Source organism: Phacochoerus africanus, chromosome 15 (genome assembly GCF_016906955.1).
Source record: "Phacochoerus africanus isolate WHEZ1 chromosome 15, ROS_Pafr_v1, whole genome shotgun sequence".
Classification (NCBI taxonomy): domain Eukaryota; kingdom Metazoa; phylum Chordata; class Mammalia; order Artiodactyla; family Suidae; genus Phacochoerus; species Phacochoerus africanus.
Genome location: NC_062558.1, coordinates 10,613,264 through 10,635,928, shown reverse-complemented (window position 1 = coordinate 10,635,928; position 22,665 = coordinate 10,613,264). Strand labels below are relative to the sequence as shown.

The following is a 22,665-nucleotide window of genomic DNA, read 5'->3' as shown; positions in this document are numbered from 1 at the left end:
CCCATGGCCCTTCCCAAAGGCTTGTCTCTGGATAACCCAGCACAACACCCACCAGGGAGGCAGTTGCCCTGAGGGCTGGCTCCGTGAGCTCCCCCTCCAGCTTCAGGAATCTCACAAAGGACTCTCTGTCCTGCCAGCGACGGTCAAGGGCCATGGCAGGGAGCGACTTGAGGAAACCAGGGATGACCCCCAAGAGGAAGGGAGGGCTGCAGAGAAAGCTTCACCCTGAAGGAAGCCCCCAGGAAGAGGAGGGCCAACGCTCAGCATCACCAGGGTCTCCGATCTATGCCTCCCAGGCAGGACCAGGTCCGAGAAGCCAGTTGGGCAGCTGCACAATCCCCTCCAGCTCATCCTCAGGTAGTAAAACACCGCCTCACAAGAAGGCCTGTGCCCCTGTCAGGGGTGAGTGTGAAAAGCAAACAGCTGAGCAGCCCTGCGGCTGCGGTCCAAGGTTATTGGTTGGCGTGTCAGCCGGAAATGGCTGAGCTGGGGGTACAGCTCTCTGACCCCGCACCTGGAGGTCCTGCTGACTGTTGTCTGAGCACAAAGGTGAGGTCCAGACAAGTCACCAGGAAAACAGTTCTTCCCGTAACCCTCAAGGTTTTCCTGGCTTTGGCAACCTGAAACTGATCAGGAGGGCAGAACTGCCTGGAGAAAAAAAGCACAGCTGCCAGGCTTGGGAAATTCTTGAATGAGCAGCCACGGTTTCCTGATCCTCCTGTAATTTCAGTGCTGCTCATCCTCTCCCTGAGTCTGGGCTTCGGTCCTGCTTTTAGAAACTCGAGGACAAGGAGGGGCTGGTTCCTGGAATGTGTCCCAAATCCTGTGAGTGCAAGTGCCCTTGACCTCAGCCTTCATCTCACTCTGCAATATACAGCTCAGATTGGGGTGGGGGAGCTGATAAGGGGCTGGGGCCCATCCTCGCTGTGCACAGACACAGGCATGCACCACAGGGAAGGAACTTGGCCTTCAGCCTCTGCAAAACCCAGACCTGGGTCGGAGCTTCAAGGTCACTGCTGACCAGATCAGCTTCCTCAGACCAAGGCTGAGCCAGGATTCCTGGGCTGGGGCCAAGCAAACATGGGGGCTCTTGGAAAAGGAGGAAGGCATCTTTACAGTTCATTTCTGCTTTGCCTGCTCGGAGATTCAGAGGTCCTTGCTGCCTCTTCAGCCCCCAAAAGCAGGGCAGGAGTCATACCCTCCTGCAGGAGACCTCCTCCTCTGCCCACGGTAGAAGCAACTGAGGCAGCACCAGGTGGGCTTCTGGACCTCAGCCAGACCACAGACGTCACTGGGCTGCATGCAGGAAATAATTACCACTAATAATAATAACAAACCACGAGGAGTTCCTGTCATGGCACAGTGGTTAACGAATCCAACCCATGAGGTTTCGGGTTCGATCCCTGCCCTTGCTCAGTGGGTTAAGGATCCGGCGTTGCCGTGAGCTGTGGTGTAAGTCAAAAACGCGGCTCAGATCTCGAGTTGCTGTGGCTCTCGCTTAGGCTGGTGGCTACAGCTCCAATTAGACCCCTGACCTGGGAACCTCCAAATGCTGCGGGAACAGCTCAAGAAAAGGCAAAAAGACAAATAAATAAATAAACCACAAAACAGGCTTCATTGGCCTTTCTGCCCTCCTGCAAACACATTGCTGATGTTTTCTTGGCGGCACTGAGAGCTTCATGCTTTTCTTCTCCGGGCTCCTTAGGATGGCCGGGAACAGCAGGGCTGGGGCTGGTGTGGAGTTGCAATGGGCCCAGGTGCGTTTGTGAAGAATAAAGGAAAGCTGGGGTCAAAAGATGTTTGACAGCTCCATCCCTGACGGTTAGTCACTGCCCAGGAATGAGAAGAGGGAGGACACACATCCAGAGCAGAAACAATGGGAAATCATGTACTTGTTAACAGGTAAGTATTTCAAAACACAGGCATAAAAAGCACAATGAAAAACAGACCAGAACATGACAAGGACACACACATACACACACCCCCCTCCACTACTCTCCCTTTCCTCTTAGAGACCCCAAGCCAGAACTTAACAGCCCAGCAGATTTTCAATCTAAAGGAGAGTGGTTCTAAAGGAATAGAATCTTTCTTTTTCTTTCTTCTTTTTAGGGCCACACCTGCAGCATATGGAAGTTCCCAGGCCGAGGGTTGAATCAAAGCTGTAGCCATAGCCACAGCAATGCAGGAGCTGGGCCGCTTTGGTGACCTACACTACAGCTCAGGGCAACGTCAGATCCTTAACCCACTGAACAAGGCCAGCAATCAAACCTGCATCCTCATGGATACTAGTCAGGTTCTTAACCTGCTGAGCCACAACGGGAACTCCCAAGGAACAGAATCTTAAATCTTCTGAACTGGTTCTGGGCTTTCTGGAATTGACTGTCTAATCTGATCTGGTATAAGGCCCTAATAACTCCACTTCCAGTAGTTAAGAGAGCACTGACACCGCATGGTGTGATGGGGCAAAAGATGCAAAATACCACCATTGGATACTCCTAATCAGATAACTTAAAAGAGGCAAAGTTCTGGGTGACTGTGTATTTGCTATCTTAGAACGTTTTTGCCAGACTGCGTATAACAAGATGGGCTGGTGGTTCCTCCTTACCTTGGGCAACATGAGGAAAGACAAGGTTCAGCTCAGGGATTCAAATTCCCAACTCAAGTGCCACAAATGTGACCCGAAAGTTTCTATGCCTGTCCCCAAAGAGATCCTCATCTCCAGCTACTTCAGAGCTTAAACCAACTGAAAACTGAGCCCCAAGTCTCACCCTGAAAGCGGCTGAACTGAATTGCTGATTCTGCAAGCATCTGCCCTTAAGGTGAGGGCACTGATTGGGAAGGAACTCTGCCTCCAGACGGCCTTCAGCTGCAGCATCAGCTCTTGCCCATGTCTTCAGCCTGCCAGCCTACCCTGCAGACTTCAGACCTGCCAGTGCCCACAACTGCATGAGCCAATTCCTTAAAATCTGTGTGTGTGTGTGTGTGTGTTTAATACGGGTTCTGTTTCTCCAGAGCCCTAACACAGATTTTGGTAAGATTTTTATAACATTCACAAGCCAACCACGGGCGACTCTCTGGGTTCAAGATTACAAGGTTGGGCACGAACTTAATGTCCCCAAATTGGGATGGTCCTCGCAGCCCCCATGATCATGTGCTTCTCATTACGCCCCTGCCATTCCTACCGACCCACAGGACATAGGAAGTCTTTTCTCAAGTTGGGGCTGTGAATGGTTCTGCATCTGGGTTGCGGGGGCGGGGCGGGGCCAGGCGGAGGACGTGCACCAGTGAGGTCATCGGGCTGTGCCCGCCCACCACCACTCACACGTGGAAGGCGTCAGCGCCATGCTGTTCCACACAGGGACAAAAGGCAGTCGGAGGGAGCCAGTTCCAGCGAAATCCCCACACGGGATCCTCAGTGGAAAGAGAGCTGGCCAGGAGTCTGGAATTAAGGTTCTATTTCCCACGGGTGGAGGATCTGGGGCAAGTTAGTCAATTTCCACATTACAGTTTCCGTTCCATGACGTCAGCCTATTCATCTGGCCAATAGTTAAGTTCTTTGGAAGAGTGAAAACCGCCCACTGTATTCTGATGCTGGCTGTGTCTTCAGTCCTTATCTGCAGCACGGGGTTGACAACTCACCCTCCTGCTGGAGGACACAGAAGGAAGCAGCACAGCCAACGCCAGCTCTGGTGGAAGCCTGCACGTAGTCATATCAACTCCAGCAGCCCGATGGAAACAGCCCTCATTTCTGTTCTATCTCACACCTTCACTTACCGAAACACCTCCTGTCTTGGATTGAAGACCTGCAGGTCTCTGGGAGCAGGGGGAGAGGGGGGAGATGGAGACCAGTAAGAGGAGCTGTCACTGCTCCTGCCGTTGACAGGATTTTGGTTTTCCAATAGCTCACATTGGCAGAGAGGTGTTGTCTGACACAGCCTGAGCCCTCTGAGACTTGGGCACATGTCTGTAAACAGTGGTGCCTTTCTCTGTGCTCTAACCATATTTGGCTTCCACCTCTTTGATAAACTGACCATATCCCATCTGACTGTCTGCTCCCGTGCCCTCCCTTACTGCCCCTGCCAGCAAAGGAGCTGAGCGCTGAGACCACTTCTCATCCCTAATACAAACACCTGAAATCTTCCATAGCAGAGTTCACTGAATGTATGAAGAATCTCTCCATTTCACAGATGAAGAGATGGAGCAGCAAAACATTGGCCGGCTTCTCATGCCTGCTACCTCCAGGGGCCAGAAGAAGCCACCTGAAGCTGAGAAACAATCCTCAGCAGAAAATCCTTGGCTCAGGCCCAAGGCATCTTTGCTCTACTGGTCTAGCAAGCCCCCCACTCTTGAATCATCATAGTAATAGGTCCACGTATTCTAGGCATCCTTGTGTGCATTCCCTCACCTTAGGAGATGCTTAGTATTCCTATCCTCCCCCTGCAGGTGGGAAAATGAGACCTAGAGATGGTAAGTTACCTGCCCACTAGCATCAAGAGCTACTGCCTAATGGAGCTGGGATTTGATCCAGGGCAGGATATTGACCCCAGAGCACTAGCTCAATACAGCTTTATACTGTCTATTTCTTCTTGGTCTTTGGGAAACCCTTCTTTCCATATTATCCATGACTCTGCTCCAGTTTCTACCAGGTTGCTAAGGAACTAAACCCCAACAGATACCGAGGAGGAGATGGTCATGGCATTTCCCATATTAAAATAATCTCAAAGCATGAAGGTGAGTCAGACATTAATGGGGACCTTCATGGCCTGAAGTCAGATGCCGATGATCAAAGCCAGATCCCACCATTCACCAGCCCTGAGTTTCAGTTTGCTCAGCTGCAAAGTAAAACAAAGTACCAAAATTCCAGCCCCCCAGCTGCCTTCCAAAGTTGTTACAAAGTTCCAACAAAATGGAAAGAGCCTGAAGGGTCTGCAAAGCAAGCTAGGATTTCTCCTTGCTCATTAGCACCCAAATGCACCGGAAATTCCTTTCTGGCAGCTCAAATTCATCTAAAGCAAAGGCTTTCAAGGGCTAGAGGGCCAGTGTCTGAATGCAAGCACCACTCTGGGAACCACAATGCAGGCACCCTTGGACCCACACCCTGAAGGATCTGAATGAACAGACTGAACTGGTCCCTCTTGGTGCTCAGCCTCCAATACACACACACAGGGTCCAAGTTATAAAGACAACAGAGCACTGAGTCTCAGAGTTTTAGAGGAATTCGACTCCCTAATAACACTCCACCTCAGTGTCTTCAAGCAGGAAAACTGAGAGACAGAAAGGAGAAAGAGCGCAGCACTGCTGGCTGGTCCAGCCTAGGCCCAGCACCTTCTCTGCAGCCCCAGACCGGCCAGCACTACCTGTCCCAGACCAAGTACTATGACAGGCCAGACTCCTCCATCCGACAATTTGGACAAATGAGAGAATCAGAACACATGGCCTCAGCATTTAAATTCTGCTAAATTGATGATGGAAGATAGTACAAGAAAAGGAATATATATATGGGATATAGCTGGGTCACTTTGCTATACAGCAGAAATTGGTACAACTGACAAATCAAATATACTTTAATAAAAAATAAATTTTAAAAATTAGAAAAATTCCACTAAATTGAATATTTAATTATATTAAAATGTTCATTGACTTTTTGTTTCGTGGTTTCATCTGAGTATGCTATGGTTACTAAAATAAAATAAGCTGCCCCCAACTTCCCCTTTTCAGACATTGTGCCAACTGTCCCCCCACTACATGGAAACGGCTATTCATGGATTAGCGCTGGGTGCTAAGGCTGATTCCTTTATTGCAAACGTAGGTCTGGGTGATATAGGACCCAGGTGAGGGAGGGTCACCAACAGTAATCACCCACAGGACTCCTAGAATGTTCCATTTCAAAGGGAAGTTCCTTCTAGCTGCCAGGAGAGGGCAGGTTTCCAAGAAGCTGTAATGCAGCAACCATTTCATGCAGAGCCTAAGGACCGAGGCCCCAGGGGAGCTCCAAAGAACAGGGGCCAGGAATTAATTGCTGGATCCATCTAGAAGCTATCATCTCTTGGGACAAGATGACTCACTGGCCGTTGAGCAATTTGTTCTAAGTCTTGCAACAATTCACCCATCAGTGAAAAAAAACCCTCCCGATCCATGTGGATCACATCCCCAGGGAGAACCAGAAACAAACCAGAGAGGGCAGGCTATTTCCTTGTTGACAGAGAAAAAAAGACAAATGGTTTAAGACAAGGGAATTGAAAAACAATGAGAAAGAGAAATCAGGCAGGAGATTAGAGAGATCAGGAAAAAGCTAGACGGAAGTCAAGAGAAATGTGGACACAGAGGTAGAAGGAGAAACAGAACAAGAAATAAAGAAAAATGGAGGCAGTGAGTTGGAGAAATAATACAAAAAGGCAGCGCAATCAGGAAATACAAGGGGAGAATGGCAAGAGGGAAGAAAGGTAGGTAGGTAGGTAGGTGGGTGGGCGGGCAGAAGGCCCCTCTATGACAGTCATGTTCACGTCCAGCCAAGATCCATCCGCCCCCAGATCCACTAAACAGGAACAGGCTTTCTGTATGTGAAGCTACACTGCCCAGTACAGAACACGTGCTGTGCTGACCCAAACTCAGAGTCAAGGGCAGATGCAGTAGGGCTGTGCTGCATTCATAATGGATAGGGTGCTCCACCGCCCACACCCTGGAAGCAGCACTTAGTAAATTAGTTTCCGAGAACCTTCCCGATGGAACAGAGACCAGCCTCAGCCCAGAATATATTGCTATAATCTAGAGGGAGTGACTCCGGCACCAGGAGAAGAGGATGTGAGGGGGCTGGGGTAAAACCCCCCACCTGCCTCCACCCCCGCCCCCACCAGGCTCTCTTACACGGCCTGGCGGAAATCACTACCAGCTACAAAGAGAACCGCATTTTGCAGTAGAACGTTTCCCAGGATTCTGGGGCAGTTGGAAACTGACGTCATCTGTGTATATGCCTGGTCTGTTTAGATGGCATCCAATTATATCCAACTTTCTGATGAAGTGGGGGAAGGAGGCAAGTGCGCTGCCCACTCATCCTGCGCTGGGCTCGCCTTTAAACGGATACCAACGAGGCCGCCGCGCAGAACAGAGGGAGAAACCGGAGCTCCCTGCAGTGCCCAGCTGTAATTAGGTTAATGCTAGAACGTGATGAGTGCGGCCCACTTGGCAGGAGGGGCTGGAAACGCAGCCCTCACCCTCTTCCGACCCTCTTTCCCCACCCCCGCAACCTGCGAACCTGTGCACAGTCAGACCCGTGATCAGACCGTGGGTCGGCAGCACTTACCCTTTTTCCGCGCCTGGGCAATGACTTCCGCGGCGCTCTTGCTCATCACCTTGGTGATGTACAGGGGACAGTTGGTCTGGTTGGCGATGGTAATGGAACGGTTCACGGCTTCCGCCTCAACCTGCAGAAGGGCATCTGAGCATGAGAAGTGTGCCCACATTCTGCCCCCTCTCCTAGCCGTCTCTTCCCGTCCCTGACTGGGAGAGGCCATGATGAATCAGAGAACTCTGTGTCCTTGGACTGTACCCCAAATGGCACTGCAGTCAGGGGCAGGAGATGTGACTTGCCCAGTGTCACTCAATATTGATTGGCTGAAATGACGGGGTACTTCCTTCCTGGCTCTTGTGGATGGTTCTGAGTATGCTCTGCATCTGCCTGGAGTCTTAAAACATGCAGATTCTCAGGGCCCTGCAGCCCTTCCCCAGACCCAAGGTCAGTAACTCTGGGAGTGGGACTCAGAAATGTGGGTCATATCAACTCTGGGTGATTTTCATGTTTGCTAATGTTGGAGAACAACCACACATGGAAACTGATGGCTCCCATGCCAGGTGGCATGGTCTCAAGTCAAGACACTCAGTGATGGGGTTTTGTGTTGGGCTTCTGTCCCATGTCCACAAGTGAAGCCAGCATTGCACAAGGAACAATGCAACCTCACAGGGCTCTGGAAAGGGAGCAGGCAGATTAGCGTAAACCAAAGGCCCTCTGTATGGGCAATCCAACCACAGCCAGCCACAGACTGGTACCACCTTCAGCTGCTCTAACCAATAACCAGATTCTTTAAACCTGATGCCTCAGTGAATAATAATATTCCAAAGACCCCCAAGTGAGGACCGCTAAACACCTGACCAGGTAAGATTAGTTCTTGGATCAAGTCAGATAGTGCAGAGGTATCAGCAATACTCAGCAAAGGAGCAGTGAAATTTTGAAAGCCTTTTGCTCCCTCCCAAATCCTGGCAAAAGGCTGGCTTCAACTCTTCCAGGCTAGGAGCTGAGTCTTACTAGATTTTCTGCATCCTTCAGGCAGTTCCCACTGTAGCACCTGGCACACAGCAGGTGCTCAAAAACGTTTACTGAGCAAATAAGTGACTTCATTTCAGGTTAATGGTTAAAGCCAGGCTGGTCTGTAAAGAGCTGTTACTTTTCATAAGAGATGACAAAACTCCAGACTGAATCACCATTAACTAACCAGTCTCTACAGGAGCACAGCCAAGAGCCGAAGTTCTGTAATTGCATTAACGGGTGATCTAATTTAATATACGAAGGCAACATCATTCACATTTGGCCTCTTGGGCTTCACCTATGTGAAGAGAGATGTCTAAAGACCCAAAGGCAAAGCAAAGGGCTCTTGAAAAAGCTCATTAAACATCCAAGTGTTTTTAATTCCTGGAATAGCTGAACCATTGGCCCTCTCTCTCCCTGGCTCCAGTTACAACAGAAGTGGCTCTGGCCCAGGCAGAGGAGGGACACCCTGCATCTCTGTGGTCACCTCAAAAGTCCACAGGGTACAATGTGGAAAGGATGCCACTAGAATCCGTGTGGTTTCCAGGGGTGCAGGTGACTGCCCAAATTCCCTGTCCCCACCCAGACTCTTCTAAAGTGAACAGAGGCACTATTCATCACTGCACTGAACAAAGGGTGTGGACCAGGACCATCCCGGGTGAACCAGAGGGCAGAGTCACACTCATTAGTGAGTAAATGGAACAGAAGTACCAGTTCTAGGGGGCCTACCCTGGAGGACTGGCTCCTGTAAGGACAGTCCTGGGGGGGAGAATCTGGGCCCAGGGCCCTGCCTGGATTGGCTCACCAAGTACGAGTTGAGGTCTGACCCCTCCCCTGCCCCAGCTGGGCAACAGGCCTGCAGATAGGGCAGAGGCTCTAAGGTTACCTCTTGGAGGAGAAGGTCATTTAAACCCCAGCTCTCTACGTTTCACCCAGAACCATGGAAGGATCCGCGCTCACCCTTCTGTGCGTACGTGTGTTTGCCTCCAATGTTAAACATGAACTGTCTCACACAGGGTGAACGCTGATATAAATATTATGAAAACAGTATTATAGTTTAAAAACAAACATATTCCTACTGTGTAGCACAGGGAACTATATCCAGTCTCTTGGGAGGGACCATGATGGAAGATACCATAAGAAAGGGAATGTATATATGTGTATATGTATGACAGGGTCACTGTGCTGTACAGCAGAAGCTGGCACAACAATGTAAACTATAATAAAAAAAATTTTCTTTTCTTTTTTTTTTTTTTTTTGCTTTTTTGGGTCACACCCACAGCACATGGAAGTTCCCAGGCTAGGGGCTGAATCGGAGCTACAGCTGCCAGACCTACACCACAGCTCACGGCAACACCGGATCCTTAACCCACTGAGGCCAGGGATTGAACCTGCAACCTCATGGTTCCTAGTCAGATTCATTTCCACTGCGCCATGACGGGAACCCCAAAAAAAATTTTTTTTGAATAAAAATTTTTATTTGTCTTCTCATAGAGCCATCAGGGATTCAGGGGGGTCACCTAAGCCTTGCTTTCTGATTTTAAAGATAAGCCATGCAAAGGTCCAAAGAGCAAAGCAACCCGTGCAGGCACACACAGCTTCAGGACACCACACTCGCTTTGTGGTCCAGTATCTGCAAAGCCACTCTGCAAGGCCCACCTCTGTCCCTCCTCTGTCAAGGATTCTGTCACCCTCTCTCCTCCAAGGCCCCACTCCTCTCCCAGACACTAGCCTGATGGCCATAACTGGCTCAGAGTCCCATTGCGTGCCACCCCACCTACTTACTCTGCATCTCCCCCTTTATCCGAAGCTCCTCTGGAATCCCTTCCAGAAGGGACCACTTTGTCATCCATCTCAATGCCCCCCACAGGCCTAGCACTACCTGGATCATAATACGTGCTTGAGCTGATAAGCCCACTGATAAGAGGAGGTTTCTAGATTTCTGCTCTCCCTAGAGTCTCCCTGTCAATCTTCCCAGCCACCAGCTGGAGGAAATCCTATGGGCAAGCTCACACGGTGGGTTGGAAGTAACAGCTGAAAAGAGAAGAAAATGTTTTGTGTGGTTCAAGCACCAGTTAGCCATCATGACACTGACAAATGGATTACAAAACCCAGAAGGAATTGCATTTTTTTGATGTTATTAACTGCTTCTTTTGTATTGGCACTATCTCCCTAACTGGACTGTAAAGCTCAATTCCTCTTAGAACAGTTCCGTATTTTACTCTTTTTATTGTTTACACCCTGTTAAGAGAGCCCCAGCAATGAACTGTGCCTAATCACGGAAAAACAGGTTTGATGTCTGTGGTCAAAACAGAGACTGGGGACCACTCTCCTCTGACTGCTTTGGCCCGTTGGGTAAACCCAGGGTGGGCAGGCCTTCTGTTTGCGATTTGAGCTGGGGATGCAGCGCAGGCAGCGGGAAAAGCAGAAGCCAGGCCCCCGGGAAGGGTTTGAAATGGAAACGAGCATGCAGCTCTCAGAAGGAGCACGCATAACAGGATGAAGTTGTTTGCTTTTCTCAGGGGACAACACCTTCTTCCCCTTCTCACCTGTTGGGTTGGAAGTGGGTGGGAGGGGCTCCCAGACAAGCCACTGATGAAGGTGAGAGTAAACTTTGTAAGGAAGCCCAGCCCTGGGTGTCACCACCTGGTTACACAGGCCCACTGGCCTCACAGTGAGCTTGGGCTCCCAGGTGAGTGTGTGTGTGTGTGTGTGTTTGTATACTACATACTGAGGGTGGTCAGAGTGGCGGGTCGGGGTGGGGGGCAGGCCAGACACTGCACTTTTTAGCTCTCTGATGCTGAACTTCACACCCTTGTGCTTTTGGAGAGACACAGAGGTGACAGACAAAGGCTTCACCGCTGGACAACCGGGGCGGGGGCAGACCCCACACAGGCAGCAGGACAGAATGGGCTCCCAGCAAACAGGAAGGTGCCCCCAGGAGCTGTGTGAAGAGGCTCTGTTGGTCCCCCTCGCGAGATGTTATAAAGCCCAAGTGTGAGCTGTTATGCTCGGCCATCTACACCTCTGGGTGCTCAGGAAATGCGAGCTCCAAATGGGGCTTAAAAGGAAAAGAGAGCCAGGCCATCCCTCTGCCTCCAATGGAGTCCTTGCAGCCCCCAGGCCTGATGCCAAAACTGTTTCAAGACCGAACACAGGGTCAACCAACTCTGAGGAGGACAGGCCTGGGGTCCGTCATGACCTCCACCACCCTTCCCACTCCCACGCCACTCAGGACAGTGATGCTCAACCTCGGTGCCAGCGGAACCCTGCTCTGAACGTTCCCTCTTCGGTCCTGAGAGATTCTGTCTGTCACATTCCCCTGTTTATTATACCCTGTGCAGACTTAGCATGGAAAAACTGACAATCCCCATTCTGCTTTTTAGATACTTAGAAGAGCTTTCATGGTAAGATTTGGGAGCGATGAACCCAGACTCCAGGATGCTAATAAAAAGCTGCTTGTATCTGAATACCTGAGAAAGGGCTTAGAGAATTAGAGACAGAAAGAAAAGTCTTCAGGCTAAACACACGGCACTACTTTACCCCTCAGCACAGTCTAACACATCCATGTGCCTGTGTGGACACACACGTGGGTGACTGTGACTTCCCAGAGGGACCAAAAACAGCATCTCAGAAGCCCCATTCTCAACAGGCAGGAAGTGGTTCTCTGTGGCTCTGGCGGAGCCCAGGGACTCGGATTCATGCATTCTACTTGGCAGGGGCTCACCTCCTCCGGCCGGCTCAGCACATGTCCCTCGGGGCCCGTGATGCCCAGATCCAGGATCCTCTGCTGTTCCTGCAATGTTTCAAGAATCCCAGGCTGTCAGGGAGACCCGGCTCTCACATGGCTCTGACTACTGAGACCTGGGTAGAAGTTTCTCGGCAAGACATCAAAATGGCCCTACTGAACACTCGGCCCTCATCCCAAGGCCCCATGAAGAAGGGGCTCGGCCCCCTGTTCCCAGTCCTGCCTGAGCTATGACAGATCAGTCACAGCCTCCCAAATGTGGTCAGCTGTCCCCCTGGGATGCTGAAAGCTGATGTGTCCCCAGCCCTGGGCAACAGCATAAAATACCTAAACATGGACGCCCATGTCCCCCACGCCACAGGCAGCCACATCATAGCGCTGAGAGAAAGCACTTCTCTGCAGTGAAGGATCAGGCTGCGCATCCTGCAGAACACACCAAGGGGCACCTGCCGCCAACGTTTGCCCAGTGTGACTCCGCACAGTCCCACTGGGTCACTCTGCTTTTCCCCCCTGGAGCTGAACCACGCATACCGCTCCACTCTCTCAAGGCTGCCCCTCGCCCTGGGGGTCACATCGAGACGATGAAGAGGAAACACGTACCTCTGCGATGATGTCGCCATTCTCCGCGTGGACCTGGGCAATTGCTCCAATGTCCCGGATCACGCTCAGGACTTCATAGATCTGAGAGAGGGAGGGGTGGGGGCGGAGACTGAGACTTCCATTCTCCTGATCACAAGAACTACCACCTCCCTGTCGCCACAGGGACCAGCACACGTGCACGCACACGCGCGCGCACACACACACACATACACACACACACTCTCTCACTCTCCCTCTCTACTCAATGCTCCACTCCTGTTAAGGCTGACTTTTCCAACATGCCCCCAGCAATGTTTCTGGCCACAGTGCAGGACCTCTCAGTAATTAATAGAGGTGGTGAAACCTACAAGGGCCTGGGTTAGGAGAAGTTCATGGATGACATCTGCTCTGCCCCAGGTATGCTGAGGAGGGTCTGGGTGCCCCTCTCAGCCACACTGTCCCACAGCAGGCATCTGCTTCTAGAGCCTGGTAGAACACGGGTCCTGGGGGGCCAGGGCACTGGGTTCATACCCTCCCTGAAAGGAGTTATGTTAGTGACTTTATCCACCTGCCACTCCCTTGAGCACACAGTGGAGGCAGCTTTCAAGACAGCAGCAGAGGCCCGAACATTCCAAATGCCAGTCGGCCTGCTCAGAAAAGGCAGCTTTTCTTACCTGGGAATCTGTGAGCTGGAAGCGATCTTTGAAAGCCATGTACACCAAGAAGGAATTGACCCCTAAGGGATGACAAAACAGAGAGGTGCAAACGTGATTCACAAGGTAAACCAAACACCCTGCAGGGGAAGAAGGAAGCTATAACACTACACATATGTGTGGAAAGAGAGAAGGGGGAAGGAAGGGAGAGACAGAGAGAGATGGAGACTGAGAGAGAACGACAAAGCAAATGTGGTGAGATATTAACAGCTGGAGAATCTGGGAACAGAGTTCTTTTTAGCATTTTGACAATTGTCTCTAAATTCAAAACAATTTCAAAATCTTTCACTGCCGGGATTTGTACACCCATGTTCATGGCAGCGTGATTCACAAAAGCCAAAAGGTGGAAACAAATCAAATATCTATAAGTAAATGGAGAAATAAAATGTGGTCCAGCCACACAATAGATTTCCCGCCTTTGAAAGGAAGCGAATCCTGACGCATGTTACAACATGGATGAACCTAGAGGACATCATGCTAAGTGACACAAGCCAGTCACAAAAGGACAAATACTACAGGAGTCCACCTATATGTCAAATTTACAGAGACAGAAAGTAGAATGGGGGTTGCCAAGGGCTAGGGGGAGGGGCAGTTAATGTTTAATAGGTAGAGAGTTTCAGTTTGGAAAAATGAAAAAGGTCTGGAGATGGAGGGTGATGAGGGCTGCACAACCAAGTGGATATCCTTAGTGTCACTGAACCGTACGTTTAAGGATGAAGAGGATAAATTTTACATTGTGTTGTGTTCTGCCACAACTAAGAGTTAAAGTTTAGAAGTAAGAATTGCTCTTAACTGTTGTGACTTTAATAAGAACATAAATTAGAAGATCTGTAATAAATGTCTTTTTTTTTCTGGTAAACAGATGGCCCTTATGCTAATTTCTAAGAAATTTAAATAAGAAAAGGTCCGTGAGTGTGACAAGCAGATGTCACAGTTCTCGCCCTGGCATTTTAGGAGTTCTTGCTTCTAGAGGCACCAGACCAAACACCTCTGCCCAACACCCATCACAATGGTAAACAACTGTTCAAACAACCTTCTAGTCTTGGAGTTTAATTCAAGCCACAGGGGGTGCTGGAAGCTGCCCAAGTTCAATGTCTCAGGACGTCCCTGCCCTTCACTCCTGCTAGGCAGCAGTTGCTATGGTAACGCTCAGGGCTGGTATGGAGTAATTTCATTGGAAGTATTGAGTCCATTTGAGTCTCAGTATTCTCAAAAGTGAGAACGGTCAAGGGTTTCCTAGTTTCTTTCATATGGGACCTTCATGCCAGGAGAAGTCTTAGGGTAACAAATCCAATACTCTCACGGGAGATTTTTGGTTTTAATTGAGTCTCATAAATGTAAGTGATTTGCCCAAGGTCATACAGCTAGCCTGTAGAAAAGCAGAAAAATTCAAGACTCCAGATTTTCATCCCAGGCTTTTTCTACCATATGTATGGATATCCACCACATCCAAGCCCAAAGTTCCCTCCTGCCATATGACTCACAGGTCATGGTAACTCTGAGCCTAGAAGTCCCAGAAACCTAAAGCATAGACACTTCCTTGATAATTAGGATCCAAAGAGGTCAACATGTAACCCTACGTGACCTCTAGTCTATAGCCAAGGTCAAGGAGACCCCCCCACCCCCCGCAAGATAATGTGGTTTGGTAACACTACCCAAACCTCCAAGGTTCCTGTGAACAAGGGGGTCTCAGAGGGCCCCTGAGGTCAACAAGATTCCCCCAGCCTCCCTGAGAATCTTTCAGAACCCAAAAGAGTCCTATGCAACCAAAAAGACCCTTCAGTTGCTCCCAGAGCCTCATCACCCTCACACCTATGCTGGTTCTTCTGGGTTTGCGGAAGAGGCTGCCCACGTCTTGTACTCAGGGTCAAGACCGCCCAGGCTCCTCACTGCCATGTGCTCTGTGCTCCTTGGAGGGCAAATGGCTCCTGCAGCCTCAGCTCCCCAGCCCAGCTGGGCACATAATTCCTCACACCAGTAAGTTATCTGGCCACCTCCTACCAGCATGCCCTGCAGCCCAGGTCCTCCCTCCCAGCAGGCACAGGGGCATCCATTAGCACTACTGGCAAGAGCTTTTCTTCCGCCAAGCCAGCTCATGGGCTAGAAAGGAAATATCCCCAGAAGGCGTCGGTCAGCACAACCTACCGTGGTCCTTCACCAGGGCCTCCATCTCCTCTTGGATGCCCTTATGCCACTCGGTGATGTCCACGTGCAGAGAGTAGTCACAGCAGGACTTGCTGTCGGCCCATTCCCTCCACTGGTCAAAGGCGGACAGCAGGCTTGTCCCAGGCTCAGGAACCACATGGTCAACTAGAAAAGAGCAGACACGTGTCGTCATCAACAGGAGCTTTGAGGGTTGTGGGCCAGCAGCTGTTTCCCCACGTCAACCCTGACCAAGGGGCTTCTTGGGTTTAAAATTGAGATGGTGATCTCTCTAACCGGCCTCTAAGAATCTGCTTTAGCCAGCTGACTACCCAAGAAGGAGAAAGCAGAAACCTGGTGTGGCTTGACTGCTCTGCTGAAACCACGCATGACCCGCCCAGATCTGATTTCCCAGCTCAAAACCCCTGAAAGCACAGACCCCGGGCACATTTCACAGACAATGAGTCCTTATGGACCACGGCAGTGTCAAGTGGCGGGCCAGAGCCGCCAAGCCCGTCCTCGTGTTGATAGCTGCTTGTGAGACGCCCCCCCCCACCAGACGACAAGGAACTTGAGGATGCTGGACCAGAGCCACGCAGACGGGGCCTTTCAAAAGCTCCCTGCATATCCACTCTCACATCGCCACTCAGATTTCTCCGGCATAATACCACTTTGTAATTTAAGGGAGATCTTTCATCCTAAGAGTTCAAAGCATTTTTAAAACCGCAGTTATTGTTATATTATTATTGAGGTAGGCCGATACGGAGGTCAGAGGACTCTGGAGTCAGGCTCACATGAGTTTGTTTCTTGGCTCCACTCCTCACCAGCAAGGTGCTCTTGGGTAAGCTACTTTAATCTCCACTACCCTAGGTTTCTGGGCTGGTTTAAAATAGAGATATTACCTACCACCTATATTTGTTATGAGGACAGAATGAGAGAGCATAGCTATCAACCTTATGTCACTCCCCTATTTAAACCCTCCCATGGTTCCTCTTACTCTTCAGATAAAAATGAAAGTTTCCAACAAGGTCCCAGCTGGGTGCTTGCCTACCTCGACAAACAGCCCTGGACCCCCCCGCCCCTTGCATCTCCTCTCTAACCACTCAGGCTGCCTTTCAGTTCTTACAATATCAGCCTGCTCCCTTCTGCCACAGGGCCTTGGCACATGCTGTTGTCTCTCCCAGGTCTTGAAGAGCTCTCACCCAATTACCATGATTATGCATCTTCTGCAGAGAGACAAATGGAAATGACGTATCCAAGATCAAGTCAAACTGATGCAACCACTGGACTGTTTGAACACAATACCCAGGACTCTTGGCGCCTAAAGCAATGAATCATTCTTCTAAATATTAGATTTTTGTACACCCAGGTAAGCAGTTCTCCACTAAGAAAATGTCCATCCAGGCAATGCTAGTGAGCTCAGATTCCTGAATTGGATCAAATCTTGCAGACACTGCTAAAGTGGAATCAACTGCCTCAAAAATATGGACAGCAAAACTGAATTTTCTTTTGACAAAATTTACTTTTTATAAGTAACAGTATATATGTAATTAAATGGGTAAACACATGGCTAGTATTGTAATACATGTAACATATAATGTTGCATGATGAAAGCAACGAGGATGTATACTTCTCACACAAGCCTGGGCCATCTCAGTAAAATGCTAACAGAGAAACCCTGACAAAGCAATTCCGATTTTTCTTCTTAAATTGTGTCCCCTTGCCCCCAGCAAAAGAAAAAAAAAGGTGGGAGGGTGGGGGTGGGGAGGAAAACATGACTCTGCAGCAACCACGGTTTGGGCAGAATCTCCCTAGTTATGCCCCTGGCTTCCCCATCTGCCTTCCTCCGAACCACCCTTCGCCAGCAGCCAGCGGATCTGAAACCTTTCATCAGATTTGTCCCTCCCCAGATGGAAGCCTTTGATAATTGTCCAGCGTTTCTAAAGTAAAATTCTAACTCCTTTTCTTGGTCCTGAAGATCCAGTCCTGACTCATCTCTCCAGCATCATCTTTGCCACCTACCCCTAGCTCACCTCTTTCTGACTAGGCTAAATGTCACCATCCCAGGGTGACATCCCTCCTCCTTCTGCCCAGGTCCAGGGTCTCAGGTCACATCCCCATCGGCAGCAGTTTCTGCACCTAGTTTCCTTCTGACTCGCCCCCTCATGGGGCTGTAAGCTCCCTCGGAGCAGAGAGTGGTCGCCTGGATAGAGGAAGTGCTCAATACATCTTGTCAACCGCTGAACGAGAGCTCCCTTCCAGCTCCCACGCCAACCTGCAACATCAGGTCAAGCACAAGACAACATGCCCTGCTGGAAACACGACCAGATTTTTCCACTCAACCCCAAGCGTGGGTTAGATCATCCGGTGCCCTGCTTTACACAGGGTGTGTAAAGAGCATCTTCAGAGCTTATTAAACACAGATTCCTGGACATCACTCCGCAGAATGTCTGATTCCGTAGGTCTAGGCTGGGACCTGAGAATCTAAGCTTGGAATAAGCAGCCCAGGAGCTGCTGACTCTTCCTGGGACCACTCTGAGCATCACGACCTGGCTGTAAACCTTCTCCCAATGACCACTCCCGCCCCCTGCATTCCCTCACATGCCCGCTTTACCATCAGGGGCCTGTGTCCCACATAACAGCACTATCCCTTACCAAACATAAGGGATAGTTCCCTCCATATCTAATAACGGCTCCTAGAGTTCTGAACTCCTGGAAACTCAGGACACTGGCAAAGCAGAGGCTTCAGGGAAATAAACACATTTCCTCCAAGAGCTCGTGACACTCAGGAACGTGTCCCTGAAAGGCCTCCACATGTTTTCCCACAGTCCTCTTTCCATGGAAGCTCTCCTGGGAAGAGCTGCTCCAGGGAACAGGGCAGAGTGTCATCCTCATTTCCGGAGGGAGCAGAGTCCACCTTTGAGGACAGAGCCTGGAAACAACTTGCACGGAACACACAGGCTTTTTCCCTGGTGACATGCCTAAAGGCCAGCTCCTCACCCCAGCCTTGCACCAAGGCGGGGAAAGAAGATGGACTTTGGTGTCAGTGAGCCCCCCATTCTGGTTCTAGTTACCGCTGCATCCATCACTCGCCTGCTGTGTCTGTTCTCCGGGACCACTCTCTCTTCCCACAGAAAACGTGGGCATGAAACTACCAGGCGTGCAGGGCTTCGAGAAGTTCAAGACAGCATGTGAAAGCGCCTAGCCAAAGGTCTGGCACACGCTGAGTTTTCATTCCCTCAGGATGAGCCACTGGAAACACCAGTGTGGTTTCAGTGGGAGGCCTGTGAATCTGGTTTGTGAGGGAGCCAAGAACACGCCCCGGGACAGGGGCCTGAATCGAGGAGTTAGAATCAGTGTCCGGAAGGGCTCGCACTTAGAAGACGCCAGCTATTTCCAAAGGGCTGTTAGTACTTTTCCTAAAACCATCAAAGGACCCTACATTTTTTAACAGCTTTCTTAAGGGGTAATTCACATACCAGTCCATTCACCCATTTAAACCGTACAGTTCAATGATTTTTAGTTTAGTCACAGAATTGTGCAACTGTCACCACAACCTAATAGTAGAACATCACCCAAAAAAAGAAACCCCGTACCCATCAGCGGCCCCTCCTCCCAGCCTCCCACCCCGCTACTCCCAGCCCTAAGCAACCACTAATTTGCTCGTCTCTATGGATTTGCCTATTTTGGACATTTCCTATAAAAGGGAATCATACAATATGTGGTCTTTTGCGTCTGGCTTCTTTCACTCAGCACAGTGTTTTCAAGGTTTGTCCACAATAACATGTATCAGCAGTTGGTTCCTTTTTATTGCCTTGAGTGGTTTGGGTACCCTATTGGGGGGGGGGGTGCCACACTCACGGCATGTGGAAGTGTCTGGGCCAAGGATCAAACCCACGCCACAGCAGTGACCCAAGCCGCTGCAGTGCCAGTGCCAGATCCTTAACCAAATGCAGCACAAGAGAACTCCCTGGTACACCATTTTTATGTTTACTGGATATTGCCAAAGTGTTGGACACCACATAAGTTGCTCCTGGAACATTCAGATCTAAGACCTCTTTGGAGTCTGTAGCATTTAAAAGACCCAATGTTTAAAAATTTTTATGGTAATTGTAGATTCACATACAGTTGTAAGAAGTGATAGAGAGAGATCCTCAGACCCTCCGCCCAGTGACCTGCCCAGGGGTCACATCTTACTAACCTCAGTACAATGCCACCACCAGGAAGGTACCCTGACATAACCCAAGACCTCAAGATTTTAAAAGGCCAGTGGCTGGTGTTTCTGATCAGTTTTCCAGGGGCCCTTTGTATTTAAAACACACCGACATGCCAGAAAAGTCATTACCACGGTTTCTGCTCTGGAACTGAAGCGGCTGAGCAGGAAACATGTGGAACCACAGTGTGTGTGTGGGGGGGGTTAGTTAGATTAGCAGGAGCAGTGGCTGGGGGGGCCCTGGGCCCTCCCCCTGCCTCCCTGAAGCCTCACACACTGACCCCTGTAGGGGCAGGTCCAGAATCTCCCGTTAGTCAGTACACACACGGCCCATGCTCCCTGGGGCCTCTATCCCATCGGAACTGCCCCTCACTGGCCTCCCATTGCAGAATCAGCACAGCCTCGGTCCCCAGGCCCTGACTTAACTGTGTGTGCGGTGGCATCTCCCTTTCCCATCTTAGATAAATGAATGGATTTGCATGAAAAGCAAACCATCAGGGAGATGTGACAACACAAGCCACCACGGGCTTATCTATGGAGTTCCAGGGCTGGCATCTATTCAGCAAAATGCCCCGCAACCGAGTCAGCAAGGAATGGCTTTTGTGGGTGGAAAGATAAGAGCCTTTGGGAGTCTGGCCTGCCAGTTAGGATGACATGGTTTTATTCCAGGGGGAAAAAAAAAGGCAGAAAGGGAAGAGAAAGCACCTGAGCCTGAGAATAGAAAAGGGACAGGTAGGAGTTCCTGTTGTGGATTGGTGGGTTAAAAACCCAAAAGAGTGTCCATGAGGATGTGGGTTTGATTCCTGGCCCTGCTTAGTGGGTTAAGGATCCAATGTTGCTGCAAGCTGCAATGCAGGTCAAAGATGTGGCTTAGATTGGAGTTGCTGTGGGTGTGGCGTAGGTCACAGCTGCAACTCTGATTGGACCCCTAGCCTGGAAACTTCCAGATGCCATAGGAAAAAAAAAAGTTGCAAAAGACAAGGGCAGGTAGGTGAAGCAGTGGGAGAGAGGCCAGGTCAGATGCCTGAACTCCTGGCCACCTCTGTGAGCTCCTCATCATAGTCAAGATACTCAACCTCCTCAGACTTGAGATTCCCCATCTGTAAAACGGGGTTAATACTAGTATCTAAACCACTGGGTTCCAATGAGCTGTAAATGAGTTAACACGGGAGCTGCTCAGAAGAGCGCCTGCTACACGGACGTGCTCAAAAAGACCAGCTGGGAGTTCCCATCGTGGTGCAGTGGTTAACAAATCCGACTAGGAACCATGAGGTTGCGGGTTTGATCCCTGGCCTTGCTCAGTGGGTTAAGGATCTGACATTGCCATGAGCTGTGGTGTAGGTTGCAGACGCAGCTCGGATCCCGCACTGCTGTGGCTGTGGTGTAGACCAGCATCTATAGCTCCGGTTAGACCCCTAGCCTGGGAACCTCCATATGCCACGGGAGCGGCCCTAGAAAAGGCAAAGACAAAAAAAAAAAAAAAAAGACCAGCTGAAGACCAAGTCCCATTCCTTCATAAGGAAAACTCCCACATAAATCCTTCTGTGAAGCATTGCGGCAGCTCTAAAGCACATGCTTCCAGGGCTCACTACTCACTTTGTGCAAATATACTGCTTCTCCCGCAATGCAAAAAGGCATTCTCCTAAGAGCTGGAACTATCAGAATTTTTGTGCCTGATGGTTTCATCCATAAACAGGCAACACGTTGCTGTGGCTGCAGTGTAGGCCAGCAGCTGCAGCTCTGATTGAACCCCTAGCCTGGGAACCTCCATATGCTGCAGGTGCAGCCCTAAAAAGACAAAAAGGCACAAAGATAAAAAAATATAAATGGGCAACAATAACGTCCCTCACCGCACTTTTTTGTGAGTGTTCAATAAGATGTAGGCTACCAGTCAGATAGGACCAGTTATTCGTCATGGTCTCTGCTCTTTGTGCCCTAAAGCATCAAACAGGAGGGCTGGCATACAAGAGGTGCTTAATAAGCTCGGGAGAGACCAAACACCAAATGTGCCTATGGCAAGCAAGGCCTCGGCCAACTCTAGGACTAGACCCCTCTTCCGCCCAGGGGCCCAGACACTGGACTCTGAGAACCAACACACAAACCGAAGGACCCTTCCCCCGGCACTGAGTCATCGGCACACACAGTTCTCTGGTCTGTCCACCACAGAGACCCGCCACGGCAGTTTCTACATCCCAGCCCTCCTGAATGCATGAGGAACCCCGCTGCCAGAGGTTACTCCTGGCCAAAGAAAGGATGACCAACTGCAGTGTAATTCACATACTCTGAAGATGAGAGTAACAGCAGCAATAATTACTATCCTCCAAGCACTTCCTAGTTGCCCAGGACCAGTCTATGCATCTTCCTTGGATTACCCAGCTTAATCCTTACACCAGCCCCTGAGGTGGGAGCCAGCAGTGGCCCCAGTTTTCGGTCAAAGGAGCTGACGGACAGTGAGACTGAGTAACCTGCTCATGTTACTTAAAACCCAGAGCAGGAGTGAGACATTCATGCCATCCAGGCCGTGGCCAGGCAAGGCCCTGGGCAGCTCTAGATGATGGACAGTTAATGTGGCCTGGGCTGGTGTGACTACCGCCTGGCAGAGCTGAGCTGTGACCCCAGACCTGTCACTCCAGAGCACTTAGCCACACCAGCTCAAAAGCAAGTGAGGAGGGGTGGCTAACTGAGAAGTAAAATGCAATCTTATCCTTTTAATTTTTACAACTATAGCAAGTAGCTCAATCATTCAGTAAACAGAGAAGATAACTATGTATTAACTGCTAACTGCTGGAACCTTAAGGCACTTGGGTCACGCCCTTATTTCTCTTTCCTGAACTCCCTTGAATGTAATTGTGCTTTTAAAAACTAAACAGGAATGGAGTTTCCTGGTGGCTCAGCAGATTAAGGACCCTGTGTTGTCACTGCTGTGGCTCAGGCTGCTACTGTGGCATGGGTTCAATCCCTGGCCCTAGAA

The 22,665-nt window shown here is 50.1% G+C and overlaps 1 protein-coding gene across 2 annotated transcripts in view; it reads right to left on the bottom strand.

Annotated features, from left to right (window-relative positions):
• DPYSL2 (dihydropyrimidinase like 2) overlaps positions 1 to 22,665 on the bottom strand; it is a 117,487-nt gene that overhangs the window by 17,878 nt on the left and 76,944 nt on the right. For both annotated transcript variants that reach the window (XM_047759738.1, XM_047759739.1), the window contains exons 4-8: positions 15,485 to 15,649; positions 13,301 to 13,362; positions 12,648 to 12,728; positions 12,027 to 12,095; positions 7,301 to 7,421 (exon numbers count right to left, since the gene is read on the bottom strand). In XM_047759738.1, coding sequence (XP_047615694.1) covers positions 7,301 to 7,421; positions 12,027 to 12,095; positions 12,648 to 12,728; positions 13,301 to 13,362; positions 15,485 to 15,649 — 498 coding nt within the window. The remainder of the gene's footprint in view (positions 1 to 7,300; positions 7,422 to 12,026; positions 12,096 to 12,647; positions 12,729 to 13,300; positions 13,363 to 15,484; positions 15,650 to 22,665) is intronic.